The 23,011-nt window shown below is 47.3% G+C and overlaps 1 protein-coding gene across 1 annotated transcript in view; it reads right to left on the bottom strand.

The window, feature by feature from the left end:
- Positions 1–23,011, bottom strand: part of LOC123774663 (uncharacterized) — an 89,490-nt gene that overhangs the window by 28,868 nt on the left and 37,611 nt on the right. The window contains exons 20-25 of the mRNA XM_069310989.1: positions 22,666–22,787; positions 19,489–19,630; positions 14,307–14,424; positions 9,229–9,466; positions 1,091–1,555; positions 1–86 (exon numbers count right to left, since the gene is read on the bottom strand). The exon at positions 1–86 is cut by the window's left edge and continues 91 nt beyond it. Coding sequence (XP_069167090.1) covers positions 1–86; positions 1,091–1,555; positions 9,229–9,466; positions 14,307–14,424; positions 19,489–19,630; positions 22,666–22,787 — 1,171 coding nt within the window. The remainder of the gene's footprint in view (positions 87–1,090; positions 1,556–9,228; positions 9,467–14,306; positions 14,425–19,488; positions 19,631–22,665; positions 22,788–23,011) is intronic.

Raw genomic sequence — 23,011 nt, 5'->3', positions numbered from 1 at the left:
ACGGGGCAGCAGCCGTCGGAGGGCACGGCAGGGTGGGTACAGGGCACAGAGGGGCACTGAACTCTTCCGCACGTCACCCCTGCGTCCTGGAGAGGTCGGAGGGAGGATGAGCAATGTACACACGCTTAGCAACAAAGAACTAATCACTGGAACGCGAGTACTGTGCCTTTTTAAAAGACCATATGTCCAAATAAACAAATTCCTAAATGAAAATCATGTCTTCAAAATGCCCGATTCAAAAGCTTTCATGGAGTCAGCATTGTTCCAGCACTACTGGTCTTTCATGGAGTCAGCATTGTTCCAGCACTACTGGTCTCAAATTATACTGAGCCTATATTATTAATAAATTCACATATGTTTCGAGCACTTACATTGTGTGATTAACAAAAGACAAAGTTTTGTTAATAGCCATGAATGATTAATTTTGGATTTTTTGTTTATAAAAAAAGTGTACGTATACTTAAGTTTTTGACCGCACACTTCCAGTAAGATCTATACTTTTACTGAAGCAGTTAAAACTAAATTGGAAAAACTTATGTTTCGAGTTTCTTGTTTGAAAAATTTGAAAATATGGGCAAAACAAACAAAATTACAAAAATGTTGCATATCCAACCTCGGATATACAGCATATCCAACCTCGGATATACAGCATATCTTATTACGGCGTAATTAATTTCTGATATCAATACCAAACCCAGAATACATATAAATAAATATATTATATAGTGCCTTTTTATTCACAGTAAGATAAAAATACTATTAAATAAAGGCTGTCTGGGTGTTACTAGACTCTAGTGTTCTGGTATACCCAAGATTAGTGTGTACTTTTATTATTACTAGTTTATTATTACCTGGAATGTACCTGGATGGGGTTCTGGAAGTAACGTGACTATTTTGCTTAACCGTTAATCCAACCCTATAACGCATGCATTGAGTACTCTCCATAAATTTGTTGTTGCATTCAAGACAGTTCCCCACTAATCAGTCACCACTGGTATCCGATACACCGTCTAAACAGCATTTATTATTAACAGAGGCGCCTCGGGTTCCAACATTATATTACTGGAGTTGCCTGAAGGGACAGTCTTACCGTACAGGAGCACTGCAGACACGCGTGCGTCGGGTGCTGGAAGGTCTCTCCGAGTGGGTACAGCGTCCCCTCCAGGAGGCAGGAGGAGCGCTGGCAGCTAGGGCAAGATACTTGGGAGGAATGGTCAACAGAAGGACGTAGGAAGACAGGTAGGAATGTTGACGTATACGGTGTTAATGGGGATAGGGATGTAGGGGGAGGCAAGAATGGTGTAGATGTTTTGCCTAAACTTGACAATTGTGAAGGCGGCACTGTGGAGGTCCGGGGTGATGGAGGAGAGAGATCTGCAGGGAAAGTGCTAGGCAAAGGGGAAGTGTGGGAGAGTGAGGGGGTGCCTTGAACGTCAGTAGGGCGGTGTGCAGCTGCTGCAGGAGGGCAGGTCGGGCAGCAGGAGCCCGCCAACACTACTGGGCTTCCACACGACACATCGTGACACTTGGGGTCCAGGCAACGTACAACACCATTCTGGGAAAACATGATTCAGGAATATTAATTAAAATTGCATAGCTAAACTTCACAATAATTGTGTAGTTCCCTTCAACAATATCAAGGTAAGTTTACCGCTAGTATGAAGGAGTGATTTTCCCCCACTTTGAGTTCTTTACTAGAAACAAGTACTGTATTTTATATTATATATATATATATATATATATATATATATATATATATATATATATATATATATATATATATATATATAATACGTCATGTGTATTAGAAGAGTTAAATTATTATCAGGCTACTGGTGTCCTTATTAAAATAAAAAAAATGGAATGAGGGGAAAGTGGAAGAACAGCAATCTCTTGGGGTCATGAACCCACATGTAGCTCCCACTGCAAGGCGAGACACTACATGGGAGTCCAATGTTATCCACTGGTGCAGAACCCCAGCAGAAACAGGTCTTGTCTTTCTTCAAGGGAGGAACCAAGACATGAACCATTTAAAATGTTTGGGACAGCAGCTTTGGGAACACCATTCTCGTGTTGACTATGAAGAACCATACATCTCTCACCCGTACACGAGATTGGGAGAGTGACAAATATGCACGGCATCATGTTTACTGATTCCTACATGGCCAGCGTCTGGAGGAATCCAAAGACATACATGCCCAAGCGTAGGGTACTGATCATTGCATCTAGTGCATAATTACTTCCTAGTTTAATCTGGCAGACATACGTGTAAGACTCCTTACGTAAGACTGTGCCACTTGCACTGCAATACCTCACACTTTGACAGGTAGCGTGACGTTACGTGGGAAGCATATACACAACATCCGGAGACTTGAGGCTTTATTGTAATATTATCCTCGTCCGAAGCCGTCATCTGTTATGCCTATGACATATGGATTGTTCCAAATACCCAAACTAGACTGAAGCTCTACTTGATTCACTCTCTGCTAAAAGCATTGAATGTGGTCTTGTTATAGAGATAACTAAATCCAGAGCTCTCCATCCCCAAGAGAAAGTAAGTAATTATCAAAAGAAGGCACCAAACCGGGAAGGCTGTGTAGCACCATCAAATGTGCAAAATAATCAGAGGGCGCTAAATATCACCAAGGATGCCAATACGAGAACAGATACACATAAGGCGAACGATATCAAAAGTATCCGAATCACCAAGAATACTATCGAGGGACAAGCGACCGCGGGGGACGATCGGAAAACAAGACACATGCTCGTCCTGGAAGTCAGGACATTCAACAAGGATGTGCACGACTGTAAGAGGGCAATGCAATTAGGACAATAAGGAGCAGGGCGGCGTTCTATCAAGTGACCATGAGTTAAGCGAGTATGGCCAATACGCAACCTCGCCAGAGCCGTTTCCCATCGCCGGTTACGGTTCCCCAAGAGAAAACTCATGTCCCTATAATTTTCAAGGTCAACAACCAGAACACTTAAACGTGTGGGCAGCACAAATACTTTAGAGTTGGTATCAACAGTGACATTGTAAACTATCTACACCGTAGGTTAAAAGAAAGAAAAACCACTGAAAACACTTACTAGTAAGAATATTGGTATCAATATTAAATATGCTAGACTATTCCATATGATGTTTGCTAGATCTCTCGTTGATTATAATGCTTTGCACCTAATTAACTTCCCCTCCTCTGTGTTGGACAAACTTGAAGTAGTACAGAATGAAGCCATGAGGATAATTCTTGGTGCCCCAAGATGCACAAGAATCATCAACATGAGGGAAGAACTGAAGCTTCCAACCATTCTAGAGAGAATCATGCAAGTTAACACTACCTTTTGCCTTAAAGTCATGAGAGACCCTACATCTCCTGCATTGCTCAGAGACAAATTATTTAGTGCTGTTAACACCCTATTGACTGGTGCCGACATACCAACTCACTCCTTTTATGATAAATGGCTGAGTTAAAAGGCCTACAATCTCATAAAACTCAATATTCCTTTTAAATGAAATCTACCTATCTCCGATACTCCTCTTCATCTGTGCCCCACCATTCAAGTATCATACACACCTGTCACCAAGAAAGGTAATGAGAAGCTTCCTCTTCTCACAGCTGTCACACTTGAACCAATTGCCTCCTCCATCGAAAATTTAATATCTCACGAGCACTGTGTCTACACCGACGGTTCAGTCCAGTCTTCTACTGGACGGACTGCAGCGGCATGTAGGTTTTATAGAAATAATATTTGCACAAAGACTGTCAGTGTCAGGTTAAACAACTGGCTGACCTCCACACAAGCAGAACTAGCAGCATTACAACTAGCTACCAGTACATTGAAAAACATTGGAGAAGGAATAATATTTTGTGATTCAAAGTCTGCTCTTCAAGCAATCGAAAACTTCTCTTGGAAGATTGACAGCAAGAACCTCATACTACCAATTATAAATGACCTAATCGCTGCATAGAGTAAAGGGTTTCGAATCTCCTTTGTATGGATACCATAACACACAAATATAACCCATCATAATGAGACACATTGCAGCCAAATTATCGTGTAACAAAGATAAAGTTGAATTAGATCTAGGTATCCTCATCTTTGCTGTCAAAACTATATTGTTCCAAACACTCAGGTCTGATAGAGAAATTACTGTTTCCCAACGACCTGAAAGCAAAAGTATAAAAAACTATGATTTGTTCAGATCTGAAACCTACATTTATGGGTAGTACAAAGAGTTCACACCACTGTGCGACACAGTGATTGCCAGGATCAGGTTGGGTTACCGTTACCTGTGGCAGGTGGCTACATGTGACGGATTTCTCAATCCTGAGCACTCCAGGTGCAAACTCTGTGAGCTGGAACTGGGGCATGAGCTTGCACACATCATCAAATGCCCAGTTATCAGACCATTCAGACCCGTTGGCATGAGGTACCTGGGGTTTTGCAATTACTTTATTCACTCGCGTGTTCTTGAAGATATCCTCATATTGCACCCAAAACCAGTAGCCAGTGCAGGCTACTGAACAAATGGCCTTGTATGACTATGTAAGTAAGTAATTATCAAAAGAAGGCACCAAACCGGGAAGGCTATGTAGCACCATCAAATGTGCGGAATAATCAGAGGGCGCTAAATATCACCAAGGATGCCAATACGAGAACAAAAACGCATAAGGCGAACGATATCAAAAGTATCCGAGTCACCAAGAATTCTATTGAGGGACAGGTGACCGCGAGGGGCGGTCGGAAAGCAAGACACACGCTCGTCCTGGAAGTCAGGGCATTCAAGGAGGACATGCACGACCGTAAGAGGGACAATGCAATTAGGACAATAAGGAGCAGGGTGGCGCTCCAACAAGTGACCATGGGTTAAGCGAGTATGGCCAATATGCAACCTCGCCAGAGCTGTTTCCCATCGCCGGTTATGGTGGTAGGAGGACGGCCACAAGGAAACACAACATTTAAGAGTACGTAGTTTGTTACCAGTAACAGATGACCAACGGGTAAGGATGGAGGAATGGATAACCGGGTAAAAGTCGGAATATGGAATACCTTTACAAGAGATGGGACAAGAGCGGACAGCTTCCTTGGCGGCAGAATCCGCACGCTCATTTAAAGACACACCAATATGGCTGGGAACCCAACAAAACTCAACCGACTTAAATTTACTGTGAACAAGAAACAGCTAATGCTGGATCTCGACAACTACTGGATGAACCGGATTAAAGGACCCGAGAGCCATGAAGGTACTACGAGAGTCAACAACAACTACAAAGGAAGATCGACAACGAGAAAGCAGAAGACGAAGAGCAGAGAGAATAGCATAAAGCTCCGCTGTAAAGATGCTAGTCTCCGGAGGTAAGCGACACATATAAGTGTGATCAGGAAAAAACAACATAGTAGCCAACACCGTCCGCAGACTTAGACCCATCGGTGAAGACAGAAACGGAGCGGGAGTGAGAAGAAAAGTGCTCGAGGAAAAGGCGTTTTAGAACCGTAGGAGGGGTAAAAGCTTTAGTGATGCGGGTCAAGGACGTACAAAACTGCGGAAGGGGGACTCTCCACGGGGGCAAAGAAGGAACAACACGAGGAGAAACATTAGAAACACGAACAGAAAGAGAATCCTGTAAGCGAGATAACCGGACAGAAAGAGGGAGGTGGTGAAGAGGAACAGGAACCGCAGGAGGGGTAAAAGTTAAAGCACGACAGAGGCGAGAGGAAGGATGTTGTAAGGACCGCGCAAGATAGCGAAGACAGTAGCGATCACGGCGGTCCTGGAGAGACAGGAAGCCAGTGTCAACATACAAGCTTAGGACGGGAGTCGAACGAAAGGCACCAGAACTGAGGCGCAACCCAGTATGGTGCAAAGCATCAAGACGGCGAAGAGTAGAAGGAGAAGCAGACGAGTAAGCAGGGCAACCATAATCGAGCTTAGACAGGACGAGAGAGGAATGTAAAGCGAGGAGTGCGCGCCTATCCGCTCCCCAAGAAGTATGGGACAATACCCGAAGGAGGGTAAGGGCCTTAGAGCACTCAACACGGAGGTAAGAGATATGGGGAGACCAAGACAAACGAGTGTCAATGAATAACCCCAAAAGCTTCGCGGAATCTTTGTACTCAAGGGGATGACCATAAAGTGACAAAGATAGACGAAGAACGACCCGTTTCCGAGTAAAAGACATGGCACAAGTCTTTGAAGTAGAGAACTTGAAGCCATGATCGGTGGCCCAAGACGACATGGCATCAATCGCAAGTTGAAGCCGGCGCTGAAGGAGAGGCGAATCACCTCCCTGACCGCAAAGGGTAAGATCATCGACATAGAGAGCGGAGAAGACACCTGAAGGAAGAGAGGAAAGAAGACCATTGAGGGCAACCAGAAAAAGAGTAGTGCTCAGAACACTACCCTGGGGCACACCTTCGTATTGCTGAAAAGATGCAGAGAAAGTGGTACCAAGCCGCACCCGAAAGGAACGACTAGCTGTTCCAATGCATCTGTTCAATGTTACCAAATGTATGCCTAAAAAAAACAAAATAAGTACTTTTTATCAGCTAAATCAATTTGTGAAAGGGATGAGTCATGATAGAACTGATATTCAGTCCTATCGTTAAGAATATAGATTTTCTTAACTGGAGGAGAGGTTAGGGTCATGGGGTACCCAGGGAACCCCAGGGCTCTTGAAGTACTGGGGTTCATGTGTGGAAGTCTTAGCAACAAGACATGAGGTTAGAACAAATCCACAAGGGCCGTGATGAGGGTTCGAACCTACATCCAAGAGGATCCCAGACGCGCCTCAATCGACTGTACCAAGACATGGTGAAAGAACTGCATAGGTGCAATTCCATACATATAATAGGTGAATGGGGGAATTTTGTAAAAACCCTGGTTGTGTCTTGGAGAGACTTCAGGATCCGTGCGAGGGTAGTTGCACATCCGGTTGTAATTCGTTTACCATGTCTCGGCACAGTCGATTAAGGCAGCGTCTGGGATCCTCTCGGACGTAGGTTGGAACCCTCATCACGGTCCTTGTGAATTTGTTCATTTGATGCATCACGCTATTGTGATTTCTGTGTGTAATATGAGGTTAGCCTTCATGTAGTCTTCAGTAGTCTCCATGGTGTAGTGGTAAGACACTCGCCTGGCGTTCCGCGAGCGCTATGTCATGGGTTCGTATCCTGGCCGGGGAGGATTTACTGGGCGCAAATCCTTAACTGTAGCCTCTGTTTAACGCAACAGTAAAATGTGTACTTGGATGAAAAAACGATTCTTCGCGGCAGGGGATCGTATTCCAGGGACCATAGGATTAAGGACTTGCCCGAAACGCTACGCGTACTAGTGGCTGTACAAGAATGTAACAACTCTTGTATATATCTAAAAAAAAAAAAAAATGTTTATCTTGCCATTATGAGACCCGGCTTAGGGTATGCTGAGCAGTTTGGGCACATTAGACACACTTGAGCTAGAGACAAAAAAAATCTCAACGTACGTTCGGAAGGAAGTTGTAGAGCAAGAATGATCACGACTGAACTCTTCAACTGGATGGACGGGATTAACAAGCAAGATATAAATAGAGTTTTTAAAATATTACCAAATTTGGAACCGACACAACTGATTAAAATTAAAATTTTAATTCAGAAACATTATTCAGTATTTTCTGAATTCAAATTGAAAATTAATTTAATTTTCAATTTTAATTCAGAAAATAAATGGGCAAACTCTGATTCGGAAAAAAGGATGGAAGATCTGTGGAACAAGGTAACAAGTAACATCATAATAAAAAATCACTGGAAAGTTTTAAGCACAAATAGGATAAATACATAAATGAGTCTGGTTGGGGCTAAATAGGAGCAGCATTGTACTGGCTAATAGGCCTTCTGGACATTGCTTTATGCTTATATTCTTATTGTAGCATGCTGATATTCTTATTGTAGCATGCTGATATTCTTATTGTAGCATGCTGATATTCTTATTGTAGCATGCTGATATTCTTATTGTAGCATGCTGATATTCTTATTGTAGCATGCTGATATTCTTATTGTAGCATGCTGATATTCTTATTGTAGCATGCTGATATTCTTATTGTAGCATGCTGATATTCTTATTGTAGCATGCTGATATTCTTATTGTAGCATGCTGATATTCTTATTGTAGCATGCTGATATTCTTATTGTAGCATGCTGATATTCTTATTGTAGCATGCTGATATTCTTATTGTAGCATGCTGATATTCTTATTGTAGCATGCTGATATTCTTATTGTAGCATGCTGATATTCTTATTGTAGCATGCTGATATTCTTATTGTAGCATGCTGATATTCTTATTGTAGCATGCTGATATTCTTATTGTAGCATGCTGATATTCTTATTGTAGCATGCTGATATTCTTATTGTAGCATGCTGATATTCTTATTGTAGCATGCTGATATTCTTATTGTAGCATGCTGATATTCTTATTGTAGCATGCTGATATTCTTATTGTAGCATGCTGATATTCTTATTGTAGCATGCTGATATTCTTATTGTAGCATGCTGATATTCTTATTGTAGCATGCTGATATTCTTATTGTAGCATGCTGATATTCTTATTGTAGCATGCTGATATTCTTATTGTAGCATGCTGATATTCTTATTGTAGCATGCTGATATTATTGTAGCATGCTGATATTATTGTAGCATGCTGATATTATTGTAGCATGCTGATATTATTAACATACAATTATGAGCTATAACGAATGAGAAACTTAGGGGTACCCGGCATTGCCCGGGTCTGTCTGTACATGTCCCCCCTCTGTCTGTCTGTCTCTCCAGCTATCTATCTATCTAGCTATCTCTTCTTTCACCCACTCCATTTCCCCCTCAAGAAGCACTGAAACAGATGGACGAGTCTCAAAAGCTTTGCTTTTTTTTTTTTTAAATCTTCCTTGTTTACATTATATTTTCTTTCCAGTAACTCCAAGTAGATCACACGCCATATTTCACAGTGACTCCATGAAAATGTCCTGGGAGTGTTCATAATTGCTAATATTCTTAAAGCATTCAACTAAGTCCTACCCCGACTTTCCTGTACCCCAGGCCATTCCCTCTGCAAATTTGGGCGAGGCTAGCCATAAGTGTCTAGCCTCGAACTTTGGACAAACACTCTCTTATGGATACAGATAATTCAAGGGAAACTTGCATATAATTTTTGAATGTAAAACTATTTCACACAAGCATCATAAAAAACACATTACCAGACACTGGCACTCCTGGCAAGGTTTCTCCGAGGACAGGGTGAAGGTTTGGCCGTTAGTGTACTGTTGGTCGTGATAGAGGCAGTTGTCGCAGAGAGGGCAGCACTGACCAGTGGGTGTGGCCGGGTGGGAGCACTGCGGGTTGCAATAGTCCTCCTGCGAGCGACAAGTGACCGAACCTGCCTCACATTTGCACCTCATACACGGGTCAGCCTCCAACTGCCACTCAGAGCCGTCCCTGGAACACGCAAACAACTGAGGGGCTGCACCAAGCCGTCACTAATGCAATCAAAGCTTCCACAGCAAAACGTAATAGCTAATCACACCATTAAGTCATCCCGACAGTACAAACTGTGGCGGGTAACCGCACCAGCGCACACCGCCAGACATCACTGAAACAAAGTAATAAAAAATCGTATTAATTCGCCCTACATTCCAGGCGCCATAATGTGCGCCTCTTATAATTTTTCACTGCTGGACTCACTGCTAACAAAAGCAATACCTCAAGAAGACACACAGGAAACAATTATACGAGACATCATCAATGTTGGTTAGCGAGTTAGAATGAATATTTATTAATTAGATGTTAGTTTAAACAGTTTTTTGTGATAGGAATGTGTGGGTGTTTACACACACACATTCATTCATGTGTCATAAAGACCGGATGACTTCGGACGTATAGATCATTTTTTCCGTTAGAAGAAACAATAATTGAACGGTTTACGTTTTGGCTACCAACACATCAGAGCAGCTATTACGAGGATTCTCACCCCCCCAGGACCACTGTAGGGGATCATTCACACCCCATGATCACTGTAGGGGATCATTCACACCCCATGATCACTGTAGGGGATCATTCACACCCCATGATCACTGTAGGGGATCATTCACACCCCATGATCACTGTAGGGGATCATTCACACCCCATGATCACTGTAGGGGATCATTCACACCCCATGATCACTGTAGGGGATCATTCACACCCCATGATCACTGTAGGGGATTATTCACACCCCATGATCACTGTAGGGGATCATTCACACCCCATGATCACTGTAGGGGATCATTCACACCCCATGATCACTGTAGGGGATCATTCACACCCCATGATCACTGTAGGGGATCATTCACACCCCATGACCACTGTAGGGGATCATTCACACCCCATGATCACTGTAGGGGATCATTCACACCCCATGACCACTGTAGGGGATCATTCACACCCCATGACCACTGTAGGGGATCATTCACACCCCATGATCACTGTAGGGGATCATTCACACCCCAGCCACAGACTGAAGGCGAGTATGGAGCTGATCAGGTAGTATTCTTGTCCGAGTAATCATTATCAAAGTATTAGTTCCATATAGGAGCGCCGAGTTCATTAACTGTATCTTCATTCAAGAAACAGGACAGATCTACAGTATGGAGTCCCGATGTTCTTTGTGAAACTGGAACAGTGCACAGTCCTAACGTCACAAGCAGCGAGGGGAAACGTACAGTGCCGTCTTTAACAGCATTATGGGCCCCTGGGCACACCTGTGTGCTGGGGGGCCCCTGGGCACACCTGTGTGCTGGGGGGCCCCTGGGCACACCTGTGTGCTGGGGGGCCCCTGGGCACACCTGTGTGCTGGGGGGCCCCTGGGCACACCTGTGTGCTGGGGGGGCCCCTGGGCACACCTGTGTGCTGGGGGGCTCCTGGGCACACCTGTGTGCTGGGGGGCCCCTGGGCACACCAGTGTGCTGGGGGCCCTTCGACAACCACTCACACGAATAAAAAGTGAATGGTCGATGATGTTAAACATGTATTTATTTAATGGCACTTCAACAAAACTGGTGTTAAACATTAAAAACATGCTATAGAGCAGAAACTAATCAACATGATAAACATTTGAACAATACACAAGAAAAACACAATAATAATCAGTAAGCTACACATTAAATGACATTAAATGACACAGTGTGAAATTACTACGAACTTCTTATGAAAACAAGTAAGTAATTATCAAAAGAAGGCACCAGGCTGGGAAGGCTATGTGGCACCATCAAATGTGCGGAATCTCATAATGAATGTCATCTGAACCCGCTGCAGTAGAATCACCGAGGGCCAGAGCAGACTGAAGTCGAAGGAAGAGAAGGGATCGTTATAGGTAAGTCGGAGATGAGTGTGGTAATGTAATGGATGAGATTCAAGAACGGGATTACGAAGGAAGGAAGGATTGAGGAAGATGAGAACCGGAGCTAACAGTCGAAAACTGGGAACCCAGTTTGGTCGCAACCTTCACTGGGTCCGCCACAAGAGTACCACGGAGGTAAAGGACCGGTGAGACATCTGGAATGAACTTTACCGCTATCTTGCAGATTTTTTTCCCAGACCTGCAGCAGAGGAGTATCGGACGTAATGATGGAAACATAAGATTTCCAACTCTCACGCCTAGCTTCACGGATGGCCCTAGGGGCCACCACACTTGCCTTTCGAAACAAAATAAAAGAATCGGCCGTCTGCCGGCATCGGTGTTTCTTCCAGGCTGCACGCTTACAGTGGACACCCTGAACACAGTCTGCATTCCACCAGGGAACGAACTTTTCGCATGTCCCAGGCGGTAGGGCGAGGAATAGAGCGGATGGCAGCGTCGAAGACGGTGTCATGAAAAAGGTGGAGGGCGTGTGAGAGAAAGAGAGAGAGGAGAGGTCAGAGAGAGCAGCACGGAGGGTGAATAAGTTCCAGTCTGCCTTAGCAAACTGGGATTAACGTCCCCGCGGCCCGGTCGTTGACCAGGCCTTCTAGTTGCTGGACTGGTCAACCAGGCTCTTGGACGCGGCTGCTCACAACCTAACGAATGGGTCATAGCCTGGTTGATCAGGTATCCTTTGGAGGTGCTTGTCAAGTTCTCTCTTGAACACTGAGGAGTTGACCAGTTATGCCCCTTATGTGTAGTGGAAGTGTGTTGAACAGTCTCAGGCCTCTGATGTTTGTCTGCTGAAACTGGATGATTGGTAGCAGGAATGGATGTAGATATGGATGCTATATCTGAAGGAATGGTATGAGTGGCTGTCGTCGCACCTGTGTTGAGCTACGATGTTAATTTTGGAAGTTTCCTATTTTCTCGTTCTCCTCTGCAGCTCTCTTCCTCTTCTGTACTCCACTCAAAACATTACGTTTAATTTCTGCTGAAAGGGTTATTCACCTGGAAATATATATCTTAAATATTTAGTATTACTCCCACACGAGGATGTAGGGTTACATTATACAAGTGTGCTTGCAACAAGACCTAAATATTGAAACACAATGCTTCCATATTGAACATGTCCTATGCTCGTGGCCCCACGAGCATGGGGCCCCCAGGGCAAGTGCCCATCGGACCCCATGCGGTAAGACGGCTCTGGAGACGTCAATAGAGAGCTGGTCACACTGTGGCGTACGAGTCGCCACTGGAGGCAACATGGGCAAGGTGGCCAGGGGACGATAACGAGTTAACACCAAAAGTTGTGGGGTCAAAGGTTGGCACAGGAATGTTCAGTGGAACGGTTCGAGAGTGGAAATGGTGGACAGGATCTAGCCCTGCTATAGAAGTGGAACCATCAGGGATCTGTTCTTGGTGTAGAGGAGCAAATCTTCTGCGGGGCACGACCTGTGGACCTGCATGATCGCCCGCTACCAGTCTACGAGGAATTAAGAGTGTGCATTTTCCTTACAGCAAGTAGAGGAGGAGGTTGCATCCTGATGCCATCGAATACCACCTACTAGGGCAGCAAGGTGAGGCTGAGCGCTGCCCATCACAGATAGGAGACTGGTTATCTCTTCCCCAGTTCTCCAGCTTGTGCAGTCACATCAGGCAGGGGAGAGGGAAGCAGGAGCCAACCCCTCCCTTACCGTGGGCGGCACACAAGAGCCCCTCACCACACTGAGGAACTAACCACTGACGAGGAGTGAATTCAATAATTGCAGGTCGCCTACATCGTTGTACATCTCCGCTCCCGCCTCCCACCCCGGCTCTTCCAGCCATCGCGTGGGGCCAATAAAAGCGACCACTCCAGTCAGTAGATCGATGACCTCAATGGAAAACCGTTCGTGGTGGGTGCCTTGTTGCAGGTGAGGCCTACAGGCAGGAGGGGGAAGCACATGTCCCTCAACACCATGCTAATGCTCCCCTCCTCACAACATCGAGGCCGCACCCATGGGGGCAGTAATGACTCTTAAGCTGTCCGTCCTCTCGAGCGTGCACAACGTCACGAAACTGATGTACTAAATTGCCCGAATCTTACCTAAGGACCCATGAACAAAAATACGGGACATCACGTCAATTTTGCGAGCCACTGAGATCTTTCGTGCATCAGTTTATTGGCCTCAGAAAATTTATTCGTCAAATTGCAAGGTGCTGTTCTTCAGTTTTTCTTATAAATTATGTGCGCACACGTGCATGCATGCATGCGCGTGCGTGCTCCTTAAGAGTGATCTATTCATGTCTTCCTATTAGTAAAATTATATTATACGAAATATTTATATTTCAGCAACTCATTACGAAGTTGAGATAAAATACCCGTAACATTGGAGGGTACCGAGGTAGTCACAGTGGGAGCAGGTGGGTTACAGAGGGGCACTTACTGATGGGTCTGGCCGAGGTAGTCACAGTGGGTGCAGGTGGGTTACAGAGGGGCACTTACTGATGGGTCTGGCCGAGGTAGTCACAGTGGGTGCAGGTGGGTTACAGAGGGGCACTTACTGATGGGTCTGGCCGAGGTAGTCACAGTGGGTGCAGGTGGGTTACAGAGGGGCACTTACTGATGGGTCTGGCCGAGGTAGTCACAGTGGGTGCAGGTGGGTTACAGAGGGGCACTTACTGATGGGTCTGGCCGAGGTAGTCACAGTGGGTGCAGGTGGGTTACAGAGGGGCACTTACTGATGGGTCTGGCCGAGGTAGTCACAGTGGGTGCAGGTGGGTTACAGAGGGGCACTTACTGATGGGTCTGGCCGAGGTAGTTACAGTGGGTGCAGGTGGGTTACAGAGGGGCACTTACTGATGGGTCTGGCCGAGGTAGTCACAGTGGGTGCAGGTGGGTTACAGAGGGGCACTTACTGATGGGTCTGGCCGAGGTAGTCACAGTGGGTGCAGGTGGGGCAGCAGTGGCCGGGCAACAGGTGGGCATCCCCGCAGTAGACCTCCGGGCAGCGCACAGTCTCACACAGGACACTCCCTGAAACACTTGGGTTACACCTGGCCTTCTGGGAGTATAATGCCAGCTGTACACATCACTGAGTTACGGCACCTCCCGGGGGAGGGGGAGGGGGCGGGGGAGGGGGCGGGGGAGGAATGATCAAGCAAACTGATAAAGCATGTCAGCGTGCGCGTGCGTGTGCGCGCGCGCGCGTGTGTGTGTGTGTGTGTGTGTGTGTGTGTGTGTGTGTGTGTGTGTGTGTGTGTGTGTGTGTGTGCGTGTGTGTGTGTGTGTGCGTGTGTGCGTGTGTGTGTGTGACATACACGCGCGCGCGTGTGCGTGTGTGTGTGTGACATACACGCGCGCGCGTGTGTGTGTGTGACATACACGCGCGCGCGTGTGTGTGTGTGTGTGTGTGTGTGTGTGTGTGTGTGTGTGTGTGTGTGTGTGTGTGTGCGTGTGTGCGTGTGTGTGCGCGTGTGTGTGTGCGTGTGTGTGTGCGTGTGTGTGTGCGTGTGTGTGTGCGTGTGTGTGTGCGTGTGTGTGTGTGTGTGTGTGTGTGTGTGTGTGTGTGTGTGTGTGTGTGTGTGTGTGTGTGTGTGTGACATACACAAAAGCTCATACTTCAGGAAATATTCACTTACTATATGAAGTAATTTGTGTTCCTCTATGGTACAAAAAACCTGATTTTATCTATGAAAAAGATATATTTGAGTAAATAAAAATCTATTCAGGCTTATATCTGTTGCATAAAAATTAGTCCTTTACATCAATTAGCTAAATATTAATATTATGCAAAAAACTGAAAGGAAAAAATATTGTGGACACTCCGTTAACGAACCAATATTTACTCACATGGCTCCTCCTGTCTTCACTCTCACCTTCCCAGAGAAGTATGACTCAAATTTTGGAATAATGTTGCAAAATGTTGAGAATTCTTTAAACAAATTTAACAAACCACAATAAGACAAATTCAATTTGTTAACTCTTTTGTTAATTCTGGGAGTTTGGTAGGAAGCTTTACCGAGGGGGTTTACCATGTAAGTTTACCCACCTTACACAAGCAGACCCAGACGGTGCAATACACAAGCAGACACAGACGGTGCAAGAACACAAGCAGACACAGACGGTGCAAGAACACAAGCAGACACAGACGGTGCAAGAACACAAGCAGACACAGACGGTGCAAGAACACAAGCAGACACAGACGGTGCAAGAACACAAGCAGACACAGACGGTGCAAGAACACAAGCAGACACAGACGGTGCAAGAACACAAGCAGACACAGACGGTGCAAGAACACAAGCAGACACACACGGTGCAAGAACACAAGCAGACACAGACGGTGCAAGAACACAAGCAGACACGGTGCAAGAACACAAGCAGACACAGACGGTGCAAGAACACAAGCAGACACAGACGGTGCAAGAACACAAGCAGACACAGACGGTGCAATACACAAGCAGACCCAGACGGTGCAAGAACACAAGCAGACACAGACGGTGCAAGAACACAAGCAGACACAAATGGTGCAAGAACACAAGCACAGCCAGACGGTGCAATAATTCAACCAGACACAGCCAGTGCAAAAATACAGCCGGCCTGACCAACCAAGCATCAACAACCCAAGGACCCCTTCGGAAAGCAGCATTCTCATTCTTCGCCAGAATAGAAGGAGACGGCCGCAACCGAGCAAACCTATCACCACGACCAAAACAACAGAAACCCCTGCTCCTGAGAAGAGTATGAAGCTCCGCAACCCAATCCCCAGAGGCCAATGCCAACAGGAAAAAAAAGAGCCTTGGAAAAGCAATCCTGAACCGAAGGAGCCACAACAAACCGAGGTGAAAAGAGGTAGGAGAGCATTCCGTCCAAAGATCAGGACAGCTCATGCAGTGCATGAGCAGGCCGGAGGTGAAACAACGCACGAGACAGCTTGCGAAACGGCGTAGAAGTGACATCTATACCAAAAGCAAGCTGCAGCGGCTCCGCCAGCACCACATGATACGAGGTGACAGTATTTGGCATAAGATGATGGCCCTGGAGCAACCACAAGAGAAAGGACGACAACACCACCCGAACCGAAAGCGAAGTACAACGACGAAGAGTCAAAAAGAAATGGAAGGACCGCCAGGAAACTTCATACTGCTACCTCATACTGGTGGATGGTGGGTTACCATCAAGGAAGCCACCTGATCACCATATCGATAGTGTTAAACTCTAGTCAAAAATACCAAACATGAAGACTCGAGGAGAAGAGCGAACCAGTCTCGTAACGGACCAGGCCGATCTGTTGAAAGAGGCGGAGCTGCGGGATAACCTCCGGGTTCATACACCTGGCAAGCAGCACCTGAAACCACGACTGGGCCAGCCACCACGGGGCCAAGAGGTAAGGCCACCACTCGCCCCCTGGTAAGTCTCCAAGCGAGCCAGGACCTGGAGCTACAGCTGAACCGGGGGTAAGAAGTACAGGAAACCCCCCCTCCCCCATCCTCAACCAGTCCTGCCAGAAGGCGTCGATCCCAACGACATCGCGGTCGGGGAAAGGTGCCACAAATACCAGAAGACGCCTCGACCACACCGACGCGAAGAGGTCCACCTCCAGACGCCCGAACGTCTGGCAGAGCCAACTGAACGAATCGGCATTGACTGTCCACTGTAGACAGGAGTACGAACCAGGACAGGCTGTCCACCAGGACATTGGACATTCTCCGGACATGAACGGCCAGGAGAGCCAAACCCCAAGAACTCAGCAGACGAGTCACCCGAAGCGACCAGCCCCAAAGATCCAAGGACCGCAACGAACCCCCTTGGATCAGGCAATGAACCACCTGGGAGTAGTCCGAATGGTGCCAGATCGTCGATCCACGGGCGACCCAAACCCTCTGAAGTGCAAACCACTCCACCACGAACTCCCGCACCATGCTGTAGACTCAACGGAAGGACGGACCTCACCGTTCCTGGCCGGCCTGGTGAGCACTGGTCACAAAGACCTAGCCGAGAGACGACGTATCCGTGAACACATCGAGCAAGGGCTCAGGTAGGCGCCAAGGCACTGATCCCCGAAAAACCCAAAGAAGAAGCCGGCGACACAGTGGTCAACCTAAGGGCTCCTGGGGGTCAAACCCAGTGATCACGAGAGAGGCGGAAGGGACGTCCCCGAAGGAACCAGAACAGCCGACGAAGCCAAACCCGACCCCGGTGGGTAGACCATCATCGCAAAGTTCAGGCTCCCGCACAGACCCTCGAGCAACCTCCGGGTGACCCAGGAGCTTTCCAAAAAACAGGCGCATGTGGGACCGCAGCCGAGAGAGAGACTGCAGAGGAAAAGACAAGGGAAGCGGTCCGAGAGTCCCTCACAAGACCCAGCCAGGTCTGAACCTGGAGGGAATCAGATGGGACTTCCGCCAGTTCACCAGGAACCCGAACCTAGCAAGCTGGGAAAGCACCAAACCCTTAGCGAGCAAGCACGCAGACCGACTGGGAGCTCAAACCAGCTAGTCATCGAGGTAAGCCAACACCCGAACACCTAACAGATGCAGACGGGCCACCACGACCCGGGTAAGGCGTGTGAACACGTGAGGTGCTAGATTTAACCCGAAAGGGAGACAATGAAACCGGTAACTCTAAGGCCCCAAAACAAACCCGAGCCAGTCCCTGAACGTGGATGAATCTGAACGTGCCAATACGCGTCCTTGAGGTCCAGGGAAACCATCCAAGCGCCTGGCTCCAACAGAAGCGGAACCTGGGCAGAGTCCCAGCATCCAAAAGGAGGGGCAATAAACCCCCAGAGTTTCTGACGGGATAAGTTCAGAATGAACCGCAGGTCTGCACAGTCCTGTTTAGGAACTTGAACTTTGTTTCTCGCCTGCTTAGAAACAGGCGAGAAACCTACCTTAGGGACGTCGTCGTTTCGACCACGCCCAGGTGCACTCACTCCAAGATGACCTGACAGAGCGCAGGAGAGGCAGCCTGCCCTGCCAGCCTCAAACCCCCTGGAGGAGGAGCCACCCAACGCCACCGCACGCCACGAGAAACAACCTGAAAAGCCCACGAATTGTGAGACCAAGCGTGAGCAAACAGAGCAAGCCTCTCCCCCATTGCCGCGTCAATAGGACGAAAGGGCCGATGCCCCTTATAAGAACCTGACCTGTGCACAGAGCGATCACCGTGCCGATCAGGCGCAGCCTGGATCGAGGGCGGCACCGGCTCCGAAACTGGTACCTGTGGCCCATCCCGACGAGCGGAACCGTGGGCCCTGGTACGATACTTTTGACGAACCCACCTGGGACCCCTGGAGAACCAACAAGTCAGACATCGAGCGGCAACTGGAGGAAGCCGCTTGCATATACTGCTCAACTGCAGAGGCCGCAAACAACAGAGGACGAAAGGGGCGAAGACAATCTAAGAGTTAGGGCTCAAACGGATTTCAAGGAGGAAGCGAGCACCACCTCTCGACACATGCAGCGAAAAATCGCGACCGCGCATCCTGCAGGATCGGCGTAAACAATTTCAAAAACGCAAATGACGCACCAGCAGCCGAGGCCAAGGCGCCAGACTCAGGAACAGTCCCAAGCGCCTCAACATCCTCTGCAAGCCAATCCGAAGGCAGCTCCTGGAGGGAAAAGAAAGGTAGGACCGAAGTCCTCAGCCACAGGCGCAGCCGACAGGGAACCTGCACGTGAAGCTGAACAGCGCCCACATCCCGCAGAAGGGCCGGAGCGAAAAGGCACTCATTAAGGTGTACAAAGTCGCCCCCCAGGTAAACCTGGACCACAGTCAACGCCTCACGCCACTCAAGCGTGCGGGTACGACAGAAGGTGTTCCAAGCATCTAGCGAGAGCAGAGGGCAGTCCGCAAGGCAGGACGAATCTGGAACCTCATTACGAGCCCAGTATGGAGACAAGTTCCAAACCTGAAAGGAGACGGATCCATTGGACAGATCTGCAAAACACAAGCAGACAGACGGTGGAAAACACTAGCAGATACAGACGGGGCAAGAAAACAGGCAGACACAGACGGTGCAAGACACAAGCAGACAGAGATAATGCAAGAACACAGGCAGACAGAGACGGTAGAGGAAATGCAGCAGAGAGAACATACCGTGCCTGCAGGTACAATAGCTGCAGGGGTCGGAGGTGGGGACCGTGTGGAAGTGGGCGTAGACTTGGTTGTGGTAGAGACAGGCGTGGCAGGAGGGGCAGCAGGCTGTGGGTGGTGGCGGCACCGGGTGGCTGCAGGTCTCCTGGGGAAGGCGCGGGAGCAGGGGTTCACAGGGGACCAGCTCCTCACACACAGTACACGCACGAAAGTACATTCGGAAAGCGATGAAGAGCAGAGTGCTTGGAACAGGTGCGAGCAGTGGTGAGAGAAGAGGAGGAGGAAGCAGTGGTGAGAGAAGAGGAGGAGGAAGCAGTGGTGAGAGAAGAGGAGGAGGAAGCAGTGGTGAGAGAAGAGGAGGAGGAGGAGGAGGAAGCAGTGGTGAGAGAAGAGGAGGAGGAGGAGGAGGAAGCAGTGGTGAGAGAAGAGGAGGAGGAGGAGGAAGCAGTGGTGAGAGAAGAGGAGGAGGAGGAGGAGGAAGCAGTGGTGAGAGAAGAGGAGGAGGAGGAGGAGGAAGCAGCGACTCACTGACCCAGCTGTCACCACGACAGATATCGGCTCCTAAGGAAACTGTGTATGCTCTCACTACGGTGGCTGACAAGATTTCTGGCCTCAACTACCAGGAATATGTGAGGATACTTAACATACTCTACGCTGCGAATGGCCTACCGACTTTCACCGTACCCGAGGAAGTCTACATCACCTTTACTCCAGTTACAAGTTCTACTTAGGCCTCTGACCCTGACATGACTGTGAACGCTGCCGCGCTCAAAGATTTACTGTCCACTGCTGCAATACCTGTTCCTGCAGCTACTGTGGAGGAAGCAGCCCCGGAACCGACGCCTTTACATCCGACGAAATCTGCTGCAATTCCACCCACCATAACTGCAGCTGCCGTCGTTCCACGGACCGTGTAAACGACCACCAAACTTTCTACCCTGGCTGCTGGACCTGCTACTGCTCAACCTCTAAGGATCACCATCTCTGCTTTCGATTCATCCAGTTCGTCAGACGAAGAAGTTTCAGTTGGAGCACTATCCCCTACTCGACGGAAGTGCAACTACAGACCTGAAGATTTTCTTCTGGACACCACACCTACAAACTCGAATGACAGCACTGCTATGTCAACACGAAGCAAGACTACCATGAAGCCCAAGAAGACCAACGATCCAAACTTGATGGAAAATGCCAGAAGTAAGAAGAAACAGGAGCTCTGAAGTCAGAAGCCTGATGAATGATGACCCAAAACTGAAGTAAAAACCACCAATTACCAACAATTACCACCAACTGCCCAACCCGTCCTCTTAAAATTAACGTCATTTTTCGCCCGTATGCGCGCTATGGCCAAAAATGGACGTAATTTTAAATGAAATCGGCTCACGAAAGTGATCTATTGTCCCGTTTTCTGTTCGAGTCCTCCGGCTTACTCGGAAAGGTTAGGTAAGGAAACTTTCAATTAAGATTTTTCATGACGTTTTGAAACTTAAGGAGAATTTCCTGCCCACCTAACTTACCAGAGGACCCTTAACTTACTGTTTTGAGAAAAAACAATCCAAAATTTATTTTTCATTTTTTTGTATTTTGAAATTACATCCATTTTCGGCCATACGGACTAACACCTAAAAGTGACGTTATTTTTAAGAAACTTTATAAATTTTCTTAACAAAATGTCCAATATAATAAACCATATATAATGAAACGAAAAACAAGGATTACTAATATATTAACATGGTTACAGGGCCAATAACAAGGAACCCTTGTGTTATGGTCATCCGTAAGTGTTTCAAATTTCAAGTAAATGAGATGAAGCTTAAATTACCGCATTGGAGTAGAAAATATAACAAAAAGATATGTAATATCTTTATATATCCATCTGGTTGCAATAGGGATACCATGCTCAATTTAAATTACAGTCATACATCTTGGCTCACACCTGGTAGCCTAGTGGTAACCTGGTGGATAGAACGCAGGACTCTTAATTCTGTGGCGCGGGTTCGATTCCCGCACCAGGCATAAACAAATGGGCAAAGTTTCTTTCACTCTGAATGCCCCTGTTACCTAGCAGTAGTTACGTACCTGGAAGTTAGTCAGCTGTCACGGGCTGCTTCCTGGGGTGTGTGTGGTGTGGAAAAAAAGTAGTTAGTAAACAGTTGATTGACAGTTGAGAGGCGGGCCGAAAGAACAAAGCTCAACCCCCCACAAACACAACTAAGTGAATAAACGTTAGTATTTAAAAGTTTTGAGTGGATAGCATTAGGCGTTCTCGATGTAATGAAAAAAACCCTGATATATAAGGGGAAAAAAACACAAATATGACAAAGGTATAAGAAATCCTTAGTGAAGGTATGCAAATAGTAGCATATTTTACATCTTGAACATGAGATGGGTAAGTTAGCTATGGGCAACGAAGCTCAGCCTAGTGAGAGATCATCATTTACAAGCTTCAGCATTAAATTTTAAGTATTTTTACCTAAGCAGAAGCCTAAGATTCATGACAACTCCCCCCCCCCCGCCTAACAGTTCGAAACTGGTGCTAATTAGTCTGAGTTACCGTCAATAATATGGTGTTATCTTGAGATGATTTCGGGGCTTTTAGTGTCCCCGCGGCCCGGTCCTCGACCAGGCCTCCACCCCCAGGAAGCAGCCCGTGACAGCTGACTAACACCCAGGTACCTATTTTACTGCTAGGTAACAGGGGCATAGGGTGAAAGAAACTCTGCCCATTGTTTTCTCGCCGGCGCCTGGGATCGAACCCAGGACCACAGGATCACAAGTCCAGCGTGCTGTCCACTCGGCCGACCGGCTCCCTCTGGTGTATTTAAAACACCAAAATTTTGATTCGTATTCAAATGTGAGGACAGGTTACATGCTTACGTTATTTGTTATTTTTTTTTAGTTAATTACCAAAGGAAAATTGCCCACTAAAACTACCATAACTTCGGAAAGTTAATATTTCGCCCAGGTTAAACACCGTTCCGTGGACAGTTCTAGAATGACAGGAAATCGATGGAACCAGGTACTATATAAAGTGGTAGTTAATTGAAGCAGATGGTTGTGTGAGTGACCGAGCCACCAGTCCTCGTTGGTGAGTGGTGGATGGGTCGGGGGGAGTGTGCGCGTGTGTAAGTCTCAACTTATATACTGGTGTGAAGTCCGTGGGTAGTGTGTAGGGTGACTGACCTTGCAGCGAGTCCTGTGGCAGGTGATGTGGCCCTCCCGGCAGGTGCACAGCTGGCAGGGGTCCCGTGGAGGGCTCCAGCTGGCTCCTTCCTCCCAGGTGGTGCCCTCGTCTTCCTCACACCCTGGTTAAAACACACACGTCAATGGCTACTGGAGTTCAACTAAAGTTAATGTAAAGTAATGAAGCTAGGTGGGGGGAGGGGAGCTGGAGACCAGACGCAAGGTACTAATTGGGAGACGAAGTTCTTCGTGAAACGGATAGAGAGAAGAATCTATATGAAAACACACCGAACTTGTCACCGAGTGGCGCTGCCCGATACTGTCACTATGGCGGTGTGTCCACTCA

This window comes from Procambarus clarkii, chromosome 68 (genome assembly GCF_040958095.1).
Source record: "Procambarus clarkii isolate CNS0578487 chromosome 68, FALCON_Pclarkii_2.0, whole genome shotgun sequence".
NCBI classification, from domain to species: Eukaryota; Metazoa; Arthropoda; class Malacostraca; order Decapoda; family Cambaridae; genus Procambarus; species Procambarus clarkii.
The sequence above is the reverse complement of the archived record's forward strand: the minus strand, read 5'-3'. Positions and strand labels throughout refer to the sequence as shown.